Raw genomic sequence first — 21,223 nt, 5'->3', positions numbered from 1 at the left:
AGTGGGCACTAACTTATAATAATACCACGATGGTGATAAAACGAAACAAGACAGCAGAAAAGCGTTCAGCTTTTTCATACTTACCAGCCAGTGTTGTTTGTTAAATATCATGCCATTGTTAAATATTGTTTTGTTCTAAGCAGTAAAAGATCCTCGCTCCATTTCCACATGGGAGCTGCATATAAATCATAAAACAGACCAAATAAAAATAAAACGAGAGCAGTCACAAGTCTGTTGCATATGTTAAATTTTAAAATAACTGATGGCAAAATAAAATATTTACAAGACAATTAGTGTAAACCCATGACCTGTATACATAGAATACACATGCAAAAAACAAGTCAAAAGATTAAAAAAGAAATCATAGAACATAAAAGAAACAATGAGGTTGAAAGGAAAAAAACACATCCAGCCATGTCTGGTGTTTATCAGTGCCTGTACAGTTTTATCTTGTAATGATAAATATAAATAAAATCCATAACATGGGGCCACATACACACACAAACACACACTCAAACACACACACACACACACAAACACACACTCAAACACACACACACACTCAAACACACACACAAACACACACACACAAATCCAATGGGTTACATTTCCAGCAAGGAAGGAGAACATTCTTCAGGCTACACCTCTGCCTCGTCTCCCCTCTGCTGTTCCCCATAAACCGGCACTTAAACCATCTGCATTTCACAATTTTCTAACCAACTGAAGGGTCAAAATTAGTTTTTTTGCTCCTTCAAGGACTATAGCAGTTGGAATCTAGCATAAATATCATTAGTACTGACTGGTAAAGTCCATTTTTTAATAATAGAATTTCTGGGTTTTTTATTTCACAAATAATATTTGGGCTTATTTGTATAAATAACTTAAAAGGCCTTATTTTTCTCCAATATTAACTCACTCAAAACACTCACATTCAGATGAATGACAACCTTAACATTATAATAATTTACTTGAAATTAGGTAAAATTACACTTCAATGACGTTTTTTTTTTTTTGCAGTAGATGACATAAAAAGTTAATGAAAAGCAAATTATATGCAACTTTGTTACAAAAATAAATAAAGCATGTGAAACAAATGTAAACAATACTTCCCAAAGTTCATTATGGCATTCATAACTTAAGTTAACATGATGTCATACAGAAAAAAAACCAAAACAAAACAAAAACTACAATTTAAGAAACTCTAAAACTTTGGTAAAGCTATCAAAATGAAAAGTCAAACCCTAGGTGCCATACAGACCAAATGAAATTCACCGTCCAAGAAATCAACATAGAGATCTCTAGGAAATAATACTGAATCAAACGAGGTTACAGTTGAAACGCAGCACAAACGACGGTTTAGTCTGCAGTACCAATTATGTTGATTTTCTATACATTTATTACAGGTTCAATAGAAGTCTTCATTAAGAGTTGCATAAAACGACAAAGTTGTTGCAACATTGCACATAATATTAATGAAAACACAACGAGGGCATAAACTGTATGCGATTATGACCTTTGTTTTCCAGAAGCTCAGCATTAAATAGTGTCGCTCTACTCTCCACATCCACAGAAATCTGTCCCTGACTCCTGCTTCTATGAACAGTTTTCAAACGAAACCGATCAGATACAATCTTTGTACAAAATAAGGTCGATACGTCTTAATTCTGAGCCACACATTTTTGTTCTAGTAAAAGCAAAATACATTTGTCTTCAAGTACAAACACTGGATTAGCAGAAGTTGAAACCTGTAACTGCAGTTGTTTTTTTCCCCTAATTGCAGTGATTCAATCAAACAAGCCGGGCTATTAAAAAGCTGAGAGTCAGATCCAAATGGTTTGCACACGAGGGTCTTCCCTATACAGTATTTATTTACAAAAGGAGTTTGGTTGAAAAGAGGTTTGCTTTTTCTTCTCCATAAGTAGCCTAAAAGGATATTGTCTGTGTTTTCATCTCCAAAGAAGCAGCATTTCTCCACCATGCTAGTTAATTCCAAATTGCCCTTTTAAAAACCATGACTAAGGTTTTTTTTTTTTGCAGGTATCCAGCATAAAGGTATTAAGTTTTTTGTAATCTGACAGTTTGTTGTATATTGGAAAGGGGAATCACGTCAGCGTGGAGCAGGCTGACTGAATCGCGCCAGGATATTTAAAATCTGCCAGGCAGATGAAAGAGGATGAGATCGCTTGTGCCACACATCAGCTCTGGGGGAGGATTCGACCGGGAAGGAAGGCCTTGATGCCACCGATGGGCCGAATGTCGTTCTGGTGCTTGCGCCGGTCGATGAAGGAGACAAGCCGGGATGTGTCGATGCGCTCTGTGCTGCCATAGTTCCCGGGCTGCAGCCAGGGGTCCTGCAGGCAGAGGGCCGCGGAGGGCCGTTTGGATGGGCTGCCCTGCAGGAGCGAGCAGGTGAAGTCCTTGGCTGCACGGCTGACGCTCCTGAAATAGTCCTCTGGGAAGCTGAAGTCCAGCCGGCAGATATTGAGGCAGGTCTCCTCCAGGCTTTCGTCCAGGAACGGGGAGGCCCCGCTCAGGATGACGTAGCCGACGACCCCGAGGCTCCAGATGTCTGAGGCCAGGCTGGCCGGCTGACCCAGGATCAGCTCAGGGGCAGCGAACTCGGGACTGCCTAGCAGCGGGTGAATGTAGGGATTGCTGCTCAGCTGCACCGCATCGCCGAAATCCACGAGTCTGACCACCGGCTGGCCGGACATCTGGTCCACCAAAACATTTTCAGGCTGGTGGGATACAGGGAAGGGCAGGCAATTATACAAGATATACCCTCACATGAGGACTCAATTACCAGATGTGAAAGTGGACGTTAAGGCAAGGACATTAACATGTGCAGAGCAAGGAAGGGAACACTACTTGAAGCAAAACAAAATGCTACTTAAATGAAATTTAAATTTAAAGCAAAGTAAATTATGAATTCCTATTTCTAAGAGTTCCTATTCCATCTTCCTCTCTTTTGGGGCATATACATATGCAGGTGAGAATGAAGCACAGGCTCAGCCCATTTTTCGACACCTCTGGGGCTCTTTTCAGGGTGTTAAGGGTCTCTCTTTAGGGGCCAGCGCAGTGTGACTATACTATTCTGTATACTATACTGTTCTGTATTACTATACTATTCTATGTACTATACTGTTCTGTATACTATGCTGTTCTGTATTACTATACTATTCTATGTACTATACTGTTCTGTATACTATGCTGTTCTGTATTACTATACTGTTCTGTATTACTATACTGTTCTGTATACTATACTGTTCTGTATTACTATATTATTTTATGTACTATACTGTTCTGTATTACTATACTGTTCAGAATACTATGCTGTTCCGTATAGTATACTGTTCTATATACTATACTGTTCTGTGTACTATACTGTTCTGTATTACTGTACTGTTCTGTATACTATACTGTTCTGTATTACTGTACTGTTCTGTATTACTGTACTGTTCTGTAATCTATGCCATTTCATTCATAGCCAATATCATCCATCTTCTGAGCATCTCACCTCGAAAATCACAATGGTGTGAAAGATAGTTTTAACCAGGGTTCTCCAAATCTGATCCTGTTGGACCGGTCTGCAACACAGTTTGCAGATTTCCCTGCTCAATCACACAAATTAAACCTGGAAATTACCTGATGAGCTGAATAAAGTGTGTTTGAGCAATTTGCAAACTATGTTACAGACTGGCCCACCAGGACAAGATTTGGGGACCCCTGCTATGAACCATACTATAAAGCATACTGACCTTCAGGTCCAGGTGAGCTATTCTGCAGTTATGCAGGTACTGCAAAGCTTCTAAGATGCCCCTCAGGTACAGAGCCACCTTGTCCTCTGTGAGATCTCCCCAGCTGACAATGTAATCCAGCAGACGGCCTTGATCGGCCCTGGGAGGAGACAGGGCCAGAGGTCAGAGCAGGGGGGGATTACTGCCAAAAGGACAGACATGTTTGTGTAAATGTCAGTCCTGCTGAGATACTGCAATATATGGCACCCATGGAAAGTCTAGGGATGCTTGACTTATTCTGTAAAAATGTTGCAAATTTACTGGTCCCGTAACAAAAGTCCATCGACAAGCAACGTTTAACATCTCCGCACTTTCTTTTTACCAAGTCTCACAATTTTTTGACTGGCTCATTCAATTCTGTTCTTGCCATTTTGCTATTAAATGCAACTGCAGTCAATGGCTCCCAAAGGATACTAAACACAAATATCTGGTGTTTGATGTTATTGCAAAGCTGTTTATAATTAAAAAGCACACAATGGAGACTGCTTGCAAATGAAAATGTTTAGAACTATAATTTGTGTTTCAATTTATTTCTTGAAAAGAATGTTTTACTTTAAACCACTGCTTGTTTCTAAAGTGATATGTATTTTTTGTAACTGAATAACGACTTTTAAAAATAAAACCGAATATTTGCGATATTTTTACAGACTTAAGCAGGTGTCTCAAGACTTTCTGTGAGTACTGTGTGCGTGAGTGTGTGTTTGCCCTGCAGCAAAGGAATCAATGACAAAAAGCTGTCATGGAGGCAAAGGAACCAAGCTTAGCAAGAAACAGCAGGTACAAATGTGACCCACAGGTTATCTGTGGTAGGTACAGTATAAGACTAAAAATTTGTCCCTTATTTCCTTAAGGGTTGTGGTGAGGAGCCTATCCCAGGAGATACAGGGGACGAGACAGGGGACAAGACAGGGGACAAGACAAGGGACGAGACAGGGGACGAGACAGGGGACAAGACAAGGGACGAGACAGGGGAAGAGACAGGGGACAAAACAAGGGACGAGACAAAACAAGGGACGAGACAGGGGACAAAACAAGGGACGAGACAAAACAAGGGACGAGACAGGGGACAAAACAAGGGACGAGACAGGGGACAAAACAAGGGACGAGACAGGGGACAAAACATGGGACGAGACAAGGGATGAGATGGAAAAAAAACAGGGGACGAGACAGGGGATGAGACAGGGTCCACCCTGGATGACATGACAGTTTGCAATGGAATATAATGAATATAGTGACACTGACAGCAGAGGTTAAACATGCAGACTGCCTATCTTTGAATGTGTGTTGTGTCGCCGTGAACCTGCATAGTACACGTCCAGCATCCGCGTGGTGGAGTGTAACATAGTGTGTTCATGTGGACCAGGGCGGCCCCACCTACATCTCCAGGAGCAGCACGTAGCTGGTGGGCGTCTCGAAGGTGTCCAGCAGGCCAGGGATCTGCGGGTGCTGCACCAGCTGCAGCAGACGCAGCTCGCGGGTCACCTGGTCACGCCTTACCAGCCTCTTGTTGACCAGCTTGGCCGCCACAGAGAGCTGCGTCCCCTGCTGCTCGAACCTCTTCACCACAGAGAACCTGCCCCTGGAGAGACAGCAGAGGACTGAGGACGAACATCCTGTGGCTCAGAGGGTGAGCCCTCTGTGCCTGTGACTGGAATGTAGCTGGTTCAAATCCCATGCTCAGCAGAGTAAGCACTTCCTTTGAGTCCTTAACCTGGGATGCCAGATGGACAGCTGACCTTGCACTCAGACCCCAAGCTTTACTCTCATTTGTAGAGCATATGTCGGTAACATGTCACTTGACAAATATTCAGTAAGCTCAGTTACTACTGAAGTACAAATTATGAACAAATCATGAACAAATATAGTTACTTAGGATAAAAGATGCATCACGATTCAATGATGAACTAGCATGACATCAATATTTCACTTGTGTTATTCATTACTTGTTCCTTCAGTAGTTCAGTTTAGTTTATGGTTAATTAATACATACGTAATAGTATAATACTATATTATTTGAGCCCCGTCAAGTATAGTGTTACCTATATATCTTAAAAAGGACAGCAAAATGGAATGTGCGGGAACCAAAACAAAACCTCTACAAATGGCAAATAAAGCTTAATTTTAACAGGCAGACTATGAGCACTTCTTGCCTGTTTTCATGCTCCACGGTGGTTTAGATTATTGCACACTACAATCCACAATCCTGATGTCATAGGGCAGGGCCCCACAGAGTCAGCTGCTTTAGTCAATGTCCCAGACAACTACACATAGCAGAGAATGCAAAGGACCATAATCAAAAGGGAACTGGGGACTAGGGACTGACAGACTAGTGATACCTACCTCCCCAATTCTGAGACCTCAGTGTAGAAGGAATCAAAGTTGTCCTTCCACGTGACTCTGACTCCGTCACTGGATGTACCTAAAATCATAGTGGGGTTTGATTTTCTTCTTCTTTTAACCATGACTTACTGTTCACTCTGTCTGTATTACAGTTGTTCCACTGTTTTTGACAAAGCATGCATTTCCTGAGACGTTCACTGGGAGGCCCTGAGGCATTCAGGGACACTGGGTCTTGGCTGGCTAGTGCCTCTCACCTAAGACTCTGAGGATAGCTGACGTTGACACGGTGCCCAGATCGTTGGCGGCGACGCAGGTGTACATGCCGTCGTCTTCTATAGACACATCTTGGATACAAAGCTCAGCCTCCCCAGCATCACTTTTGGGGGAGGGGGGGGGGGCAGGGAGGTAGAGGATTACTAAAACAGAGACCTGCTGCGCACACAATGTGGCCACCATTTTGAATAAAACCTAACCGAAACAAGCAAATCAGGCATAAGTCACAAATAAATTTTGTATGTAATCCTATATGGAACCTGATGAGAATTGACACCTATATTAAAACGCTTGACCTGAATCATTTGGGACATTGGATTCACTCACATTTAAGTAACTAAGAGCCCCAACAAAAGGTACAGTCAGTCCCGTTACAACGTGTGACATCACAGCACGAATCTGTTATAATGCGATTAATATATTACAGAAGTCCAATACATTGCATTTATATTTGCACTATTTTCAGTCGCAGAGAAAAGCACTAAGGGAACTACAAAGCGAGAAACACTGCTGGCATGCAAAGACAGCTACCCTGATTTGTGCAGAAATCCTTTTGAACCGGTTATTTTCAGTGAATCAGTTCGAACTGGTTTTGAAATCTAAAAGAACTGAACTTATTGTACATCCACGCATTGCACAGGTCTTACATCCTAAACATATTTGACAAATTATCACAGAGAATTTTTAAATTCACTTTTCGTAGCCATGTTGCCTCCAGTGCCCGGCTGCACGGTGGCTGTGCCGTACTACTCCCGATTCTTGGCAATCGACAAGTTAGCGAGTTTAGCACGCGTGGTCGAAGCAGTTGACTCTTAAGACCCATAGGAGATGTTTACGATATCATTTATGAATATATTATCATTTCCTACTTAAAATGTATATAATTATATTATTGCCCATTTGTATCACCGTGATTTTTATTTAATGTATTTTGTTTGGTCGTAAATTACTACGTTTTCGAGTAACCCGGTTTTTCCCACTGGATATGTATATTTTAGTATGCGACTTTAGTTGAATGTGAAGTTTTTCGCATTAGTAGTATTGTAACAGGACTGACTGTAAGGTTCTTTGAAGTCTAGCTCTTCGACTCTATGCCCATACCAGCTATAACGTTTACAGCATTGCGGTATTTGTAATGAGCTTGGGGGAATTGGGTGTTACCTGCACATGGTGCTGAAGCGGCCTTTGTTACTCAGAGTCTTTTGGTCGGGTCCCTTCCAGGTGACGGCCGCTCTGGGTCTACTGCAGACCTTACAGCGGAGAGTGATGGCCTCCCCACTCTCGCAGGTCACGTCGCTCAGAGGCAGGAGGAACTCTGGGGGAACTGAGAGAGAAAAAAAGAGGTGTGACCTTGTGAAACCTTCAAATTGTGCAGAATGTTGTTAACTAACAAGGGTGTTAGCAAGCATAGCATTGTCGGATAAACTGTTTTTATACGTACCATCGTAGATGTAGTTGGGATTTAGAAGCTGAAAGCAAAGCAAGACAATGAATGAATATAGTAAGAATACTGCATTTTTAAATGTATTTTATTATTTAAAAACGCAGGCAAAAGCATATCCCCAAAAACTACTAGAGCAGTTAAGCTATCAGGTTTATAAGTAAATCAGGTTTCTTGTAAATTACCTTTACAGACACTTTGTTGGCTGAACCATCCCGGGACCTCCTGAAGCTGGGTTCCAGCTTCTCTCTCTTTCCCTCCTTCTCTCGCTTTTCCATCCTCTTCCTGAGGCGGAGTGTCGTGTGCCAGGATGATGACTTCCTGCTCCAAAAGAATTAGCACTAGTCAAGGCATTTTAGCGGAATCCGCTTCCCTCCATCTCATGACAAATGCCGTTCTCGTGTCTAAGTACAGCTTCTGTTTTCCAGAGAAAACTTATTCTGTGACCTCAAGAAAACAACTTTGGCTTTGTAGAGAACAAGCTGTTGATGGCACGTTATAGATTTCATTACAGCTGTGGTTGAAATACTTCTCACAAATATAGAGAAAACAAATCGGTAGTTGTGTATAACCCTAACTCAACAAACATGTGGAACAGTGAGCTGGGTCCGGTCAAATTAGACAATGATATTCACTGGCCATCCATACTGAAAACATCATTCTGTGTGACAATATTTTTTAGTAGCTACTAACTACGATGTAACAGCAGGGGCGCAACCGATAAAGAATGTGATCTCTATGTGCATGTTCTTCCCGTGTATTTACCGTGTTCTCTCAGGTTTCCCTGAGCTACTCTGGAGTTCAAATGTCACTCAAAAGCTGACTCTGTATGTGAATTGGAGAGTATATGCCCTGCAGCGAACGCAAGCCATGATGGACGACCCAAAGCCGACCCGTAGCTGGATTCATAGCCCTTACTTGATGGTTCCCTCGGGGAGGTCGGGGATGATGATGGAGGTATGGCCCAGCACGTAGCCAGGGATCCAGCCCTCGGCGGCAGGGCTTTGCTCATTGGCGGCGCGAAACACAAGGAACATATTCTGCTGGTTGCAGGCTAGCATTTGGACAACCTCTCCCTGGGTGACGTTGATCTCATCCTCTTTCACGGCCTGGTAGTCCTGCGTCACTAGCATGGTGGAGATGTTGCTGCTGCTACTGCTACTTTCACTCTGGACGAGGGGAGAAGTAGGAGGAGCAGGTCGGCGTTGGTCTACCATAAACAGCATGAAACACGCTTTGGGCTTGAGACACGAGATCTCCAGACAAAACCGGAAAAACGTAAGAGGTTTATCTACTGACAAGGGTAACTGAAGACAGAGTATCAAGAACAGGCACTACAAAATTAGCACGAGCGAAGGGCAGAGCAGAGCTCACGTGGTAGAGATTAGGCAACAGGTTCACCAACCAGGTCAATAAGTTTTCCTTTTCCACAGGGAGTAAAGGACAAGTCCAGAGGAGAAGTCTTAGTCTGACACCAAGCTTCCAGAATAATCTGAAGTTATTTCCATTAAGGCTGTAGGTACAAAGTGAGGACTACACAAGAAGGAAGTAAATCTCTGTCCAGAAAACTAAGAAAAGCAATTAAAAGTTAGTAGCAAAGTTTTTTTTAATATGCACTGAGAGCACAGCCAAGGCAATTAGAACGTAGATCGCAGGCAAGTCAGTTGGGTTCAGCACATTTGGTGCAGCGCCTCCTTCTGGACATTGCAGGAGTTAGTACAGAGGATGCTGAGGAGCCTTGAGTGTGGCTCTTACCCCATTGCTCTGGCTTGACTGTACTGACTGCTCACTGGTGGAGGAGCAGGTGCTCAGGCGGTCAGCATCTTTGGCCGGAGAGGGGAGGATGAGGGAGACTGGCCGACCCACAGGGGCGACCGGCAAAGTGCCCCAGAATGAGGTGCCCTTCTGGGCTGGGCTGCCTGGGGCAAAAGCCTCCTTGCTGGAACACGGCTGTGTCAAACTGGGCAGGGGGGCTGCACTTCCGACACCGGGTTTAGTGAGATCAAATGGCTCGACCGCAGCTCGGGGTAAGAGGCCTAGTAGCTCTTCGTGAGGTACCCCAAGGCTGTTTTCGGTTGACTTTGTGTCGGGCAGGGACACCGGAGCCTTCGTCTTTGGGAAACTTCTCTCTGCTTCTTGGCTGTCTGTTTCATGACCTGGTAGCACAGCTGTGGGGTGGAGGGAGGACATACCTGACATCTTGTCTGGCCCGTCGGCCCCTGGTGAGTGGTGGCGGACAGGCTGGGGGATGCGGGACGGCTGTGGGATCCGTGAGGGCCTGGAGCGGCAGCCAGCGGCCACGTTGACCCCCAGGGCTATGCCTGAACCACTGGTGCCCCCTGTTGGGAAGCTGCTGCTGGGACAGCCTGCTCCTACTGCCCCAACGTGATTCCTCTGATACTCAATGGGAGAAGTCAAGGCTGTGGGGACACAGCAAGGGATAGAGCTGATTTTACACATATAATGAAGCGGATATGACACCTTCAAGCCCAGTGTAAAGATGCCCCATTAAATCAATCAGCACCAGTCTCACCTTGTATGCATCCCACAATGTTGCATAACACACTAAATGGGATGTGTGCATGCTATGCATGAATGGGTAGAACCATCATTTCCAAAGCACCGTGTCACCTCCTGTTTTTCATACAATTGCAACACCTTACACTTCACACATGGCTACACCGCTGCAGCAGCAATGTAAGTTCTATTTTTCTTTATTGTACAGGCATTTAAGTGCCATGCAATAGTCAGACTGAGCGTGTAACGTCCTGAACCAGGTTAAACCAGTTACCATTGAGTTATGGCCTGGAGTCTCGAATGAGACAGCCCTCCTCAATGGACACTGAGAGCCACAATATCATTCCAGTCACCTGTCTTGATTCTGCTAGACCTCTCTGCAGCTTTTGACACAGATAATTAGCAAATCCTCTTGGTCACTCTTTCTCGTCTTGGCATCGCGGGAACTGTACTGCACTGCTTTGACTCATACCCGTCAAGATAGACCATTCCAAGTTGCTTGGAAGGCAGAGGTATCCAAATCACATCAGGTTGCAAGCGGTGTTCTACAAGGTTCTGCCCTTGGTCCTGTCTACTATCTCTCTTCATATTGCCTCTCTAGGTCAGATTGTCCTGGCTCCTCCTTCCACTACTACCCAATGACATCCAGATTTACTTGATCTTCTCTCCTGATAACATCATGGTCTCCACTTGGATATTTGCATGTCCAGGTGATATTGCAGCCTGGATGAAGGATCATTGCCTCCAGCTTAATTTTTCCAAGACCAAGCTTCCTGTCTTCCCTGGTAATCCATCCATCCATCATGAAATCACTGTTCAGTATGGATCATCCACATGGTCTCTATCAAGGATTGCCACATAAGTGTCTCCCAATCTTGTAGATTTACCCTTTATAAAATCATGAAGACCAGGCATTTTCTCTCTGAATATGCAGCACAGCTTCCAGTCCAGGCACTTGTTACCTCGCGACTTAACTAATGCAACTGTCTACTAGCAGGTCTACCAGCTAATGCTATCAGACAACTACAGATGATTTACTAGGCAGGGGCACATTTGATATTTGTTCAATGTAAATGTTCTCATGTTACACCCCTCCATGTCTGTCTTTGACTCCCTATTGGTGCTCACAGTTCCCTGGAACTGGCTTACAGGTCACTCAATGAACAGGCAGAGGTGGAAAGTTCAGGTCCAGAAAGTACAAATCCAGTCTAAGATTTTATTTCAACCAACCAGTTGAGTTCTCTGTGACTGTGACTCGTCATAATCAACTGGTTGGTTGAAAGAAGATCTTGGTCTGGATTTGTACTTTCTGAACCTGAACTTTCCACCTCTGTGAACAGGCACCCATCTCCATCAAAAGTCTCCTCAAGACCTATGTTCCACCTCGCCTCCTTCAGTCAGCAAACCATGATCGCTTAGAGACTCCCCCACCATGTGAGAAGTGCTACTCCAGGTGGTTCTCTTGTGTGGTTCCCTGATGGTAGAGTGATCTCACAAATCCGGTCATCATACACCCTCTCCACCTTCAAGAAATGCCCCAAGACCCATCCATTCCATGAACTCCTCTACTGACCTGATCCTTCGCCACGTTCTTTAAATCCGCTTCTGTTGTGCTTCTGGCCCTTGAGTAGTTTAGGTTCTTACTTTGGTAAAAGGTAACTAGTTGTTGTGTATCACCTGCTCCAATTACAGCTTACAAAGCTTAGCCTAGCTGCACTTATGCGTAGCTGACTCCTTGAGAGCATGAATGTTTGCAATGCATTTTCCTCACTTATACTTCCCTTTGGACAAAAGTGTCTATTATATTTAGTTGCTTCGAACTAAAGCGACTAAATATGCAAGTGTAAATGCGAAGTGGTAAACAGGAGTTTGAAATTAGGTTACTGCTTCATTAGATCAGGAACGGACAGCCCTTTACCATTAAGGAAGTTGCGCTGGTTTTCGAGGATCTGGCCAATCTGGTGGACCCAAACCTGGCGCACTCCAGGGTTGGCAGAGAGGAGGATGTAGTGCTCCATGCTGCTGTTGGACGACCTGGATGTGAGGGCAAACTTACAAGGGTCTCCATCCACGCTGTCCTCCAAACCCAGGCAACTGACCTGTGCGTACAGATAAGAGCAACCTTGGAGGAGAATGTAGGGGTAGGAAAGTACACTCTGTGGGGACTCTGACTGCCATTTTCTATGCAACCGAAGTATGTAACAAGTGACAGACATCTAGTCTTGAAACAGAAAGAACAGAAGATAACAGAAAGAACAGACAAGAACAGAAAATTAGCAAAAATGGGTGATCTTGTGAACCTTTATGCTGTTCTTGAAAAGATAGCCGGGTATGGAGTAGCCTTTCTTCTTGTCGAGGGGCTCGCTGAAGATGATAATTTGCTCAAAGAGGAAAACACGCCTCTCCCTGATGCGCGCCAGGATGCCGGTATCCTGGTCACACACCATGAAGGTATCTTGGAGCAGAAGCCGGCCCTGGGCCACGATTTTACCCTGGGGGGGGGGGGGGGGGGGTTCACAGAGAGCTTCTACTCAACGGGGGAGAATTGGGCTATGGAGAGCCAATTTTGAAAAAGAAAAACACCACCGGTGAAAGACTTTGGGGTAACCATGGCAACAATAGTCAAGTGACCATAATGATTATAACAATAAAACATATATTACATTAAAATATGACTGATAATGTGTTTGACTAAATCTGCTTCCCCATTACTATTAAAAAGCAACGCCTGAAGAACATGCATGCTTAATCATTTCCACCTGTATACCTTCTGTTTGTTCCAAAACGAGTTAGCCAATGAGGGCAGATTAAACTCAGAAAATTCCCACAAGTAGCATAAGAGATTTACAATAGTGTTTTCGCTCCAAAAGAATGAGAGGAATAGAAGGGCTTCTTACGTCAAAGCCTTGAAGCCGACCCACGTTCATCATATCGTTGCATCTTTTCGGTACGATGCACATGACCTCCACCGCTTTCTGCAGCAAGGATTTGATGAGAACAAACCCTTGAGTGTCTTTGAATTTTCCCGATATTAAAGACAAAACTCATATTCCATGCAAGCCTGCTTTTGCCAACGACGGCAACCACTGCACAACTGTTAAAAATTAACGGTAAAAAAAGTGAAAGCCTCCCACCTCTAGCTCAGCTGTGTCAACACCAGCCTTTTTGGAATATTTAAAGAAATCCTTAAACAGAAAAAAATACAGACATGATAATTACTCAAGTGCCTTTTCAAACTAATAGAGAGATATAAGACGATTGATGTGAAAAAGATTTGACATTTTATGGTTATAACTGATTAATGACCTGTTACATCTCAAAAATACAGAACTTTATAGGATAATACCTGACACCAGCATTCACAGTAACATTAAAAATGCAATGTATCCTGTCTAAGAATCTGAAGAACACTGACCTTCAGTAAGAGCTGGTATTTCATGATTCTCTGTACCGGCTTAATGAGCAGGTCTGTGATCTGCAAACGGTGACCAAGGTGCTGCTTGAGGTCCTGAAGACAAAAACATGACGTGAAATAGCAAAAACATGGAAGGCCGGCATGGACCGAAGGTAGGCACAGGAAAGCGACCTGCAGCTCTCACCTCAAAGTAGGTGTCGATGTACTCCGACACAATGTGCTCTGACTTGGGTTTGTTTTGGCAGTAGACTATGTACATGTGCAGCCTCCGCTCCTGCAAGATGAAGGTTCACAGTTCATGCGTACGCATGCACATTACCAGAGGTTGGTATGGCAACGGCAGAAGGATGGGGAGGGTCCCAGCTACAGTACATGCAGTTGCTTTTTCTCACATGTTTGATGAAGAGGCTCCCCAGCCTGTCTGGATCCTCCAAGCACTTTTCCAACTCTCCAAGGAAGAAGCTGTGTAACCAGGAGATTCAGGGAATGAGAAATATACAAAACTAGGTGCCGTTGGTATGGCAACAATTTATTCCCGGAACAGTCCCATCACCTGCTACAATTTTTGTGTGATTGGTCTCAAAATGAAAGCGGTCCAGACCTGATCCTATACAACATTTCTGTGAAGTTTGAAAAAGATCTGACAAATACTTCTTGAGTTATCCTGCTAATGAGATCAAGAGTCTGAGGCTGTGAAGAACTGGTGCCAAAACCATATGTATGCTCTGACTGGGGAATACAATCACAAACAGAACACATACAGTACTCACAGAAAGTCTGGGATGCTTGCTTTATTTTGTAAAAATGTTGCAAATTTATTGGCTTCATAATAAAAGTCCATTGACAAGCAATGTTTACCATATATGCACATATCTTCTGCATTTTCATAATTTTTTTGACTGACTCATTCAGTTCTGTTCTTGACATTTTGCTTAATTGCAGTTGTAGTCATTGGCTCCCAAAAGGATACTAAACACAAATATATGGTATTTTATGTTACTGCAAATGTGTCACTAATTAAAAAGCACCCAATGCGACTGCTTGTCAATGGACTTTCTAACTCGGAACATCTGTTTTAGAACCATAATTTGAGTTTCAATTTATTACTACTTGAATGTTTTGCTTGAAAGCACTGGTTGTTTCTAATGTGATATATATATTTTGAAAATGAATAAAGTAATGATTTTTGTCATAAAACCAATACATTTGCTACACAATTAAGACTTTCTCTGATAACTGTACATTTGCTCCCTGCAGGCAGTGTGGTCGGCACCTACTCCTTGTGCCAGTCGTATATCTGGTGAATGTTGCCGAACACGATTTTGTCTTTCCCTCTCATGTCGTCTGGCACCCCCTCTTCCTTCATTTTCCTTATGTAGCCCTGGGGGAGACACGATATGACAATGGCACAGAGGAAAGAGGTGCATTGCTGAAGATGACAGGCAAAGGGAAGGACTGACTAGTAAATGGGGTACAAGGAAAAACTGACCTCCACAACGAAGCCGAGGTCCCGGACGTAATCTCTCTCCGTCTCAACAAGCTCCAGCAGGACATAGCTGTGGTTACAGGAAGGAGAGCTATGTCACTTGTACGATGATCCACTGAGCCTGCTGACCTGTTTATACACTGACAACACTTTGTGTTTACTGAGAAACTCCACAGCAGGGGTCTCAAACTCAAATAACCTGCGAGCCACTGGGTAGGAGGTCTACTCCCGATGGGGCCATCAGCTATTTTTGAGTTTAAAGAAAAATGATATAACATCAATACACTTTTTTGTAAAATGGAAGATCAGTTGGTGGGCCAAAACTTTGAGACCTCTGCTCTAGAGTACAATGTCAGTTTGTTAGCAAGCTCTTTGGATATTGATTCTTGGTTGTCATGCAGTTGACATATACGTGATCAGACAAATATAAATTCTCTTTTTACCATAAAAGGAAATTCTACGGAGCCCGCAAAGTCCCAAAGGATGGTATTTTTTTTACCTTATTCTTTAAGCTGTTCATTATGGGACCGTGTACAACATGAAGTGGTCATTTATGACACAATGGAAATAATAGAGGTAGATTTTCAGAAGCAGCATTGGCGAGCATTGCTTTAAATATTTTTGTGCAGAAGATTTAAACAAGTAACACTTTTCAGGACTTGGCAGGCTTAGTATAATCCAGCACAAATGTGGCTGGACGTTCATTAATAAAAATTAGATGCAGAAGTGGGACAGGGAGGGACACGCACTGCCGCTTCTTGAGGAAGCTGGTCCGTCGCTCCTCCGCCTCGTCCCCCGGCGAGGACGACGACAGCAGCGAGTTGTCGGAGGGATTGAAGGACGGGCTGCTGCTGTCACCACGCTCCACGGACAGGGAGCTGGGGCGGTCCTCCAGGGCCTGAGGGTAGAGGTGCTCATGAGAACCTTGGACCAAGGCACCTGTGTCTATACCAGTGTTATCCAATCCGGTCCTCGGGGCAAACACTGGTCCTCGGAAGTAAAAACATGGACCGTCTGGGGGTCTCCGCAGCCCAGCCTGGTGAAACACTACTTTAGAGGTCAAGCTAGTAGATGGGACAGCATGTACCACCACAACTGCTCGCAGGAACCTGAACCTTCTGTGCTGCAAACATCACACAGCCCTACTAACTTCAAAAAATTCATATTATATCACTTATCCATCCTAGTAGGAAATACCAAGGTAGAGAGCGATAAACTCCAGCAGAAACCTTGCTGACGTTCTAGTTCTTGCTGTTTTGAGAAAAGCTGCTCAGTAACAAGGAGGCGAATGAGAGCAAACGGCTCGGGCTAAAAGGAGCAGCTGGTAGGCTGATTCACACTCACGGAGGGCGTTACATTTTCACAGCTACGTCAGGAGAGTGTTGGGAAGGCGAAAGGACCGCCACAGGACTGCCGCGGCTATGCCACTCCCCCTCCGAATGTCCCTGAGTTTCCCCAGATCTTACCATCTTGCTTTTCACCAGCTCCTCGATGGCACTGACCAACTCAGCGGCGCTCGGAGTCTCCGAGCTGGAGGGACGGACGGATACGCGGGAGGACGTCTTCGTTGGGGACGGAAGAGGGGACAAAATATTAGAAAAATCAAGTCACACCAGCAGTTCGGTGGGCTGATAAACATGGTCGCTCCATACTCAGAGTATAATGACAGTCAATTTTAAGGATTAAACATATTATTGGTTTTTGCCCCCATTTAAGCAAAGTCAAGTCCCGTATAAGCCATTAAAAAATGTCTACCAGAAACCGAGAGATGAGACCTGCAATCGGATACGGGTTGATCTTTCTGTGTCTTCTCTTTTATACGTGCGAATGCAAGTGAAACGGAGCAACACGATGACACACAGTATCACTTTAAAAGTGTTAAAAAAAAAAAAGTGAACAGGGTGGAAGAGTGACCGGGACACCAGACAGCAGTTAGAAGAGTAAAAATAATCTGTGACATATCAAGCCATTTGCCATTCTGTAACCTTTACCAACAACGTAATTACATGCCAGTAACATAATAAATTTCTCCGTTCTTAATGTAATAAAAGTTGATAATGTAGTAACACGCCAACAATGTAATAACTTAATTAACTTAATCATTGGCAAAAAGTTATTGCTATTGGTTCAGAAAAGGTGTTACATTATTGGTTTGCTATTAGATTATCAACTTATTACATTAAGAATGGAAAAATGACAACGTTATTGGCAATTATTATGTTACTGGCTGTTACAACGTTATCGGCAGTTGTTACGTTATTGGCTTCTACATCGATGAAACATACAATCAGAGTTTTTATCTATTTATTAGTATTCTTTTTAAATGCTGGGGGGGGGTGTACTATTTTAGAATAAAAATTCTTTAAATGGTTTAACGTTTGGAGGAAAAGTTTTATTATATGTGATATTATAATATTTTATGTTCAAGCCTGTAGTTATGATGACGTTAATGATGTTAAAAGAGTGCAAAGCTTGAGCACGCATATATTAAGAGTGCATCATAAGTAGTTATGTTAAATGCCTCACCATTGTAGTGTCATCTGACATCCCAAACGTCCAATTAGGGACGAGCATCACCAGGTATTGGCTGCCAATTACAAGCTGGCGTGGGTACTGACAGGAAAGGTCAAAGAGGATTGGGGTAGGGCTCTGAGAACTGGGCACATTAGATTTTAGCCAAGAAACTGGCTAAATTTTGACTTGATGGGAGGGGGCTGAGAGAGGGACAGAGGATTAGGGTTAGGATCCTACGAAGGGTTAGGACTCAGTTAAGGCACTTTCTGTCTTAACGACCACAGGATTTTTGGTTTAGTATTAGGATCATCTTGAAATATCAGGGTAAAAACAAGAAAGCCGATAGACACCAGGGGGAGTAAGGGCGGAGAGGAGCGATACCGGAAAGCTACATGGAAAGGTAATGAAACTGAAAGAAAGAACAAAAAGAAGATATAAGATAATGTTACAATAAAGAAAATGCGGAAAGAGCAGTGACGTGTGTTAACTGTGCAGAGTCGGGAATTTTAAGGCGCTGCAGGATGATGCGTTCGACATCCGCGCCTCTGCCCACCTTGTCGTCCTGGGGGTCCGCCTGCAGCAGGCTGTGCTGCTGGATGGCCATGGGGGGTGGCAGGGGTACCGAATCAGCCCCCTCCTCTCCCTCATCCTCCCCGCAGCTCTGCATCCCAGACGAGGACGACTTGGACAGTGTCCCACTGCTGAGCCCTTCATTCCTCACGCGCTTCGGAATAAAAACGGAGGGGGTTCAAGAAGACGGGCCATTGGAAGAGCACGAGCATTTCTCTGCATCATCGCCTCTGATTAAAATGCTGGCATGTGCCTTTACCGAGACCTAAGAGGAACAGAAAGCCTGTAACTGGACTGTTAGGATATACGGTGCCCACGAAAGTCTTATGACATGCACTTAATTCAGTAAAAATACTGCAAATTTATTGGTTTTATAACAAAAGTCCATTGACAAGCAATATTTAATGTACCAGCACATATCTTCTGCAGAGACATTTTCTTTTTATTAAGTGTCATAATTCTTTTGACTAATTCATTTAGTTCTGTTCCTGCCATTTTACGATTAACTGCAACTGTAGTCACTGGCTCCAAAAGTACAGTATACTAAACACTGATGTTTGGTGTTTGATTTTTTTTTAAAAGGTGTTACTAATTAAAACGCACCCAATGAAACTGATGCCAATGAACATTTTAACTCAGAACTTATTACTTGAAATAAATGCTTTACTTAAAACTACTGGTTGTTTCTAATGTGAGATATTATATATTGTAAACAAATGACTAAAGTAATGATTTTTGGTATAAAACCAATAAGTTTGTAATATTTCTGCTGAATTAAGCAAGTGTCCCAAGACTTTCTGTGAGCGACACTCGATTAGCAGCTCGGTGATAAAGCGAAGCCTATATTGTGCTCACAGGTTTCTGAAGGCAAAAGTCTTCATTAACTATCAACATTGAGATTTACCAAGAAGCTTAAGTTTAAATGTATTATGGTACCATGGAGGGGGGGCTGAAACAGAGGGCAGTGAGTAAGATGGGGGGGAGGGAGGGGGGGAGAGAGAGAGAGAGAGAGAGAGAGAGAGAGAGAGGGAGAGGGAGGTGCACTGGCTAGCAGACCTCCTCCATGCTCTCATCCTGGGGTGTGGCTGCACTGTCGTCGGAGTCCTTCAGGGACGTGGCATCGGTGTTCTTGCGCATGTCGCGGCTCTTCTTGTGCTTGTGCGCCAGCTTCTTCACGTGGCCGTCGGCCTTGCCGCTGCTGAGTCGCCGCACCGGACTGGTCAGCCACTTACGCAGCGTGTTCCCAGGCCGCTTGGTGCCGGGGAGGCTGTGAGAGCCCATACCGTGCGCCGCCGGGAGTGTGCTCACATCGTTGGTGGAGACAGAGAGGGCATCTGGAAAGGGAACAGGGACGCCCACAGGATAAGACCAGCGTCGCTGTTTGTGTTCAGAAGAGCCGGTACCTCATAAACAACCTGCCGACGTGTTGAAATGATTAAATCAGGTGTCTGTGACTGTACCGCGGTTTTCGCACGTCTCTCTCCGGTTGATAGGGAAACACTCACACTTCATAAATGTCTGGCGAAGAAGATACCATCACTCCCAAGCATCTGAGCCAGAGCAGGTGTCCCGTGAACTTTGCCCGCATAACAAACGCCTTTTCAGGGCGACACAAGTCAAGACGCTGTCTGTGCAGCACAATTCTTCACGTTTGATGAACACAAACTGCGCTGTTAATTCAGTAAGCAAAGGCGATATGGATAAAAATCACTTGCACACTATAATAACACACGCCTCTGAAGCGCTCGTATCTCAGACAGAAAAGCCACTGTGGTACTCCTGCCGAGAGCTGATTTCCCGGGGAGGGCCAGTGAATATATTTGGGAGGTGATGTCATGGGTTCTGGTCCTGGAAACCAGCTTCTCTGTGGCCTTACAGGGTACGGGATCTCTAGAGTAGGTGCGTTACACACCATAGTCATGCCATGAGCTAGCCGAGGCTAAGCTCAATAGCCTCAGACCGCGAATTTCCATCGATAAAATTGGTTTAATGTCTAATGGCAGAAGACGCTGCTGGGGGCCTCGGTGGAAGCCGTGCTCTTGGCCACCAGGAACTGCCAAAAACAGGCCACGCCCACATCATGGTGCTTTGGAGTGGAGTGCTTAGCGTTTTGCCTGTACTGTTCTAATTGTTGAATCCTGCTGCTGTGCATATTTGAAGGAACGGGCTGTTTCACTCCCTCTCAACGTCCATCTGCAAACAAATGAAATCTCGCTCATACTGTACAAACAAATATTTATGCAATGGCAAAGCATTTGTGCCTGAATGATAAAAATCACACATGATTTCAGTGCCAGTTTCGAGAAGAATGTAGGCGAATGAATGACAGGTAAAATTAAGAAATGGAAAGGGAAAGTGTAACAGTACTACGGAGGATATCATTCTGAATAAATGCAATGAAATGTCTTGGACACTTTGCTGGGAATGCCATCTGATCATTAATGCTGTAACAGGATGACGTTAATTCTGCTAATTAAACTCAGCTCAGAAGTGATTGACTAAGACACAAAAGACATGACAGCCAAAATTATGGCTTGATTGTGGCAGAAGAACTGAAAATATCTATAAAAGGTTGCTTTCAGGGTTGTTTTCATGGTGGTGCAGTGGTTAGCACTGTTGCCTCATACCTCTGGGACCCGGGTTCAAGTCTCCGCTTGGATCACATGTGTGCGGAGTTTGCATGTTCTCCCCATGTCGTCGTGGGGTTTCCTGCGGGTACTCCGGTTTCCCCCCACGGTCCAAAAACATGCTGAGGCTAATTGGAGTTGCTAAATTGCGCGTATGAGTGTATGTGTGAGTGAATGGTGTGTGAGTGTGCCCTGCGATGGGCTGGCCCCCCATCCTGGGTTGTTCCCATTGCTTCTGGGATA

At 44.1% G+C, this 21,223-nt stretch overlaps 1 protein-coding gene across 14 annotated transcripts in view; it reads right to left on the bottom strand.

Moving 5' to 3' along the window:
* Positions 1–230: 230 nt before the first annotated feature.
* The window catches only part of LOC125748800 (triple functional domain protein-like), a 101,153-nt gene continuing 80,160 nt past the window's right edge, over positions 231–21,223 (bottom strand). For 7 of the 14 annotated variants that reach the window (XM_049025424.1, XM_049025431.1, XM_049025433.1 and 4 more), the window contains 24 exons: positions 19,410–19,687; positions 18,337–18,507; positions 17,796–17,882; positions 16,736–16,831; positions 16,019–16,167; positions 15,273–15,339; positions 15,061–15,164; positions 14,176–14,245; positions 13,968–14,057; positions 13,784–13,876; positions 13,503–13,553; positions 13,266–13,343; positions 12,669–12,860; positions 12,287–12,467; positions 9,607–10,271; positions 8,770–9,020; positions 8,037–8,175; positions 7,852–7,879; positions 7,572–7,734; positions 6,392–6,513; positions 6,138–6,216; positions 5,176–5,376; positions 3,759–3,897; positions 231–2,738 (listed from right to left, as the gene is read on the bottom strand). In XM_049025424.1, coding sequence (XP_048881381.1) covers positions 2,196–2,738; positions 3,759–3,897; positions 5,176–5,376; positions 6,138–6,216; positions 6,392–6,513; positions 7,572–7,734; positions 7,852–7,879; positions 8,037–8,175; positions 8,770–9,020; positions 9,607–10,271; positions 12,287–12,467; positions 12,669–12,860; positions 13,266–13,343; positions 13,503–13,553; positions 13,784–13,876; positions 13,968–14,057; positions 14,176–14,245; positions 15,061–15,164; positions 15,273–15,339; positions 16,019–16,167; positions 16,736–16,831; positions 17,796–17,882; positions 18,337–18,507; positions 19,410–19,687 — 4,037 coding nt within the window. In that variant the 3' untranslated portion in view covers positions 231–2,195. Of the gene's footprint in view, positions 2,739–3,758; positions 3,898–5,175; positions 5,377–6,137; positions 6,217–6,391; positions 6,514–7,571; positions 7,735–7,851; positions 7,880–8,036; positions 8,176–8,769; positions 9,021–9,606; positions 10,272–12,286; positions 12,468–12,668; positions 12,861–13,265; positions 13,344–13,502; positions 13,554–13,783; positions 13,877–13,967; positions 14,058–14,175; positions 14,246–15,060; positions 15,165–15,272; positions 15,340–16,018; positions 16,168–16,735; positions 16,832–17,795; positions 17,883–18,336; positions 18,508–19,409; positions 19,688–21,223 lie in introns of those variants that run through there. The other 7 variants (XM_049025430.1, XM_049025439.1, XM_049025438.1 and 4 more) reach the window with 4 other exon arrangements.

Source organism: Brienomyrus brachyistius, chromosome 9 (genome assembly GCF_023856365.1).
Source record: "Brienomyrus brachyistius isolate T26 chromosome 9, BBRACH_0.4, whole genome shotgun sequence".
Taxonomy (NCBI): Eukaryota; Metazoa; Chordata; class Actinopteri; order Osteoglossiformes; family Mormyridae; genus Brienomyrus; species Brienomyrus brachyistius.
The sequence above is the reverse complement of the archived record's forward strand: the minus strand, read 5'-3'. Positions and strand labels throughout refer to the sequence as shown.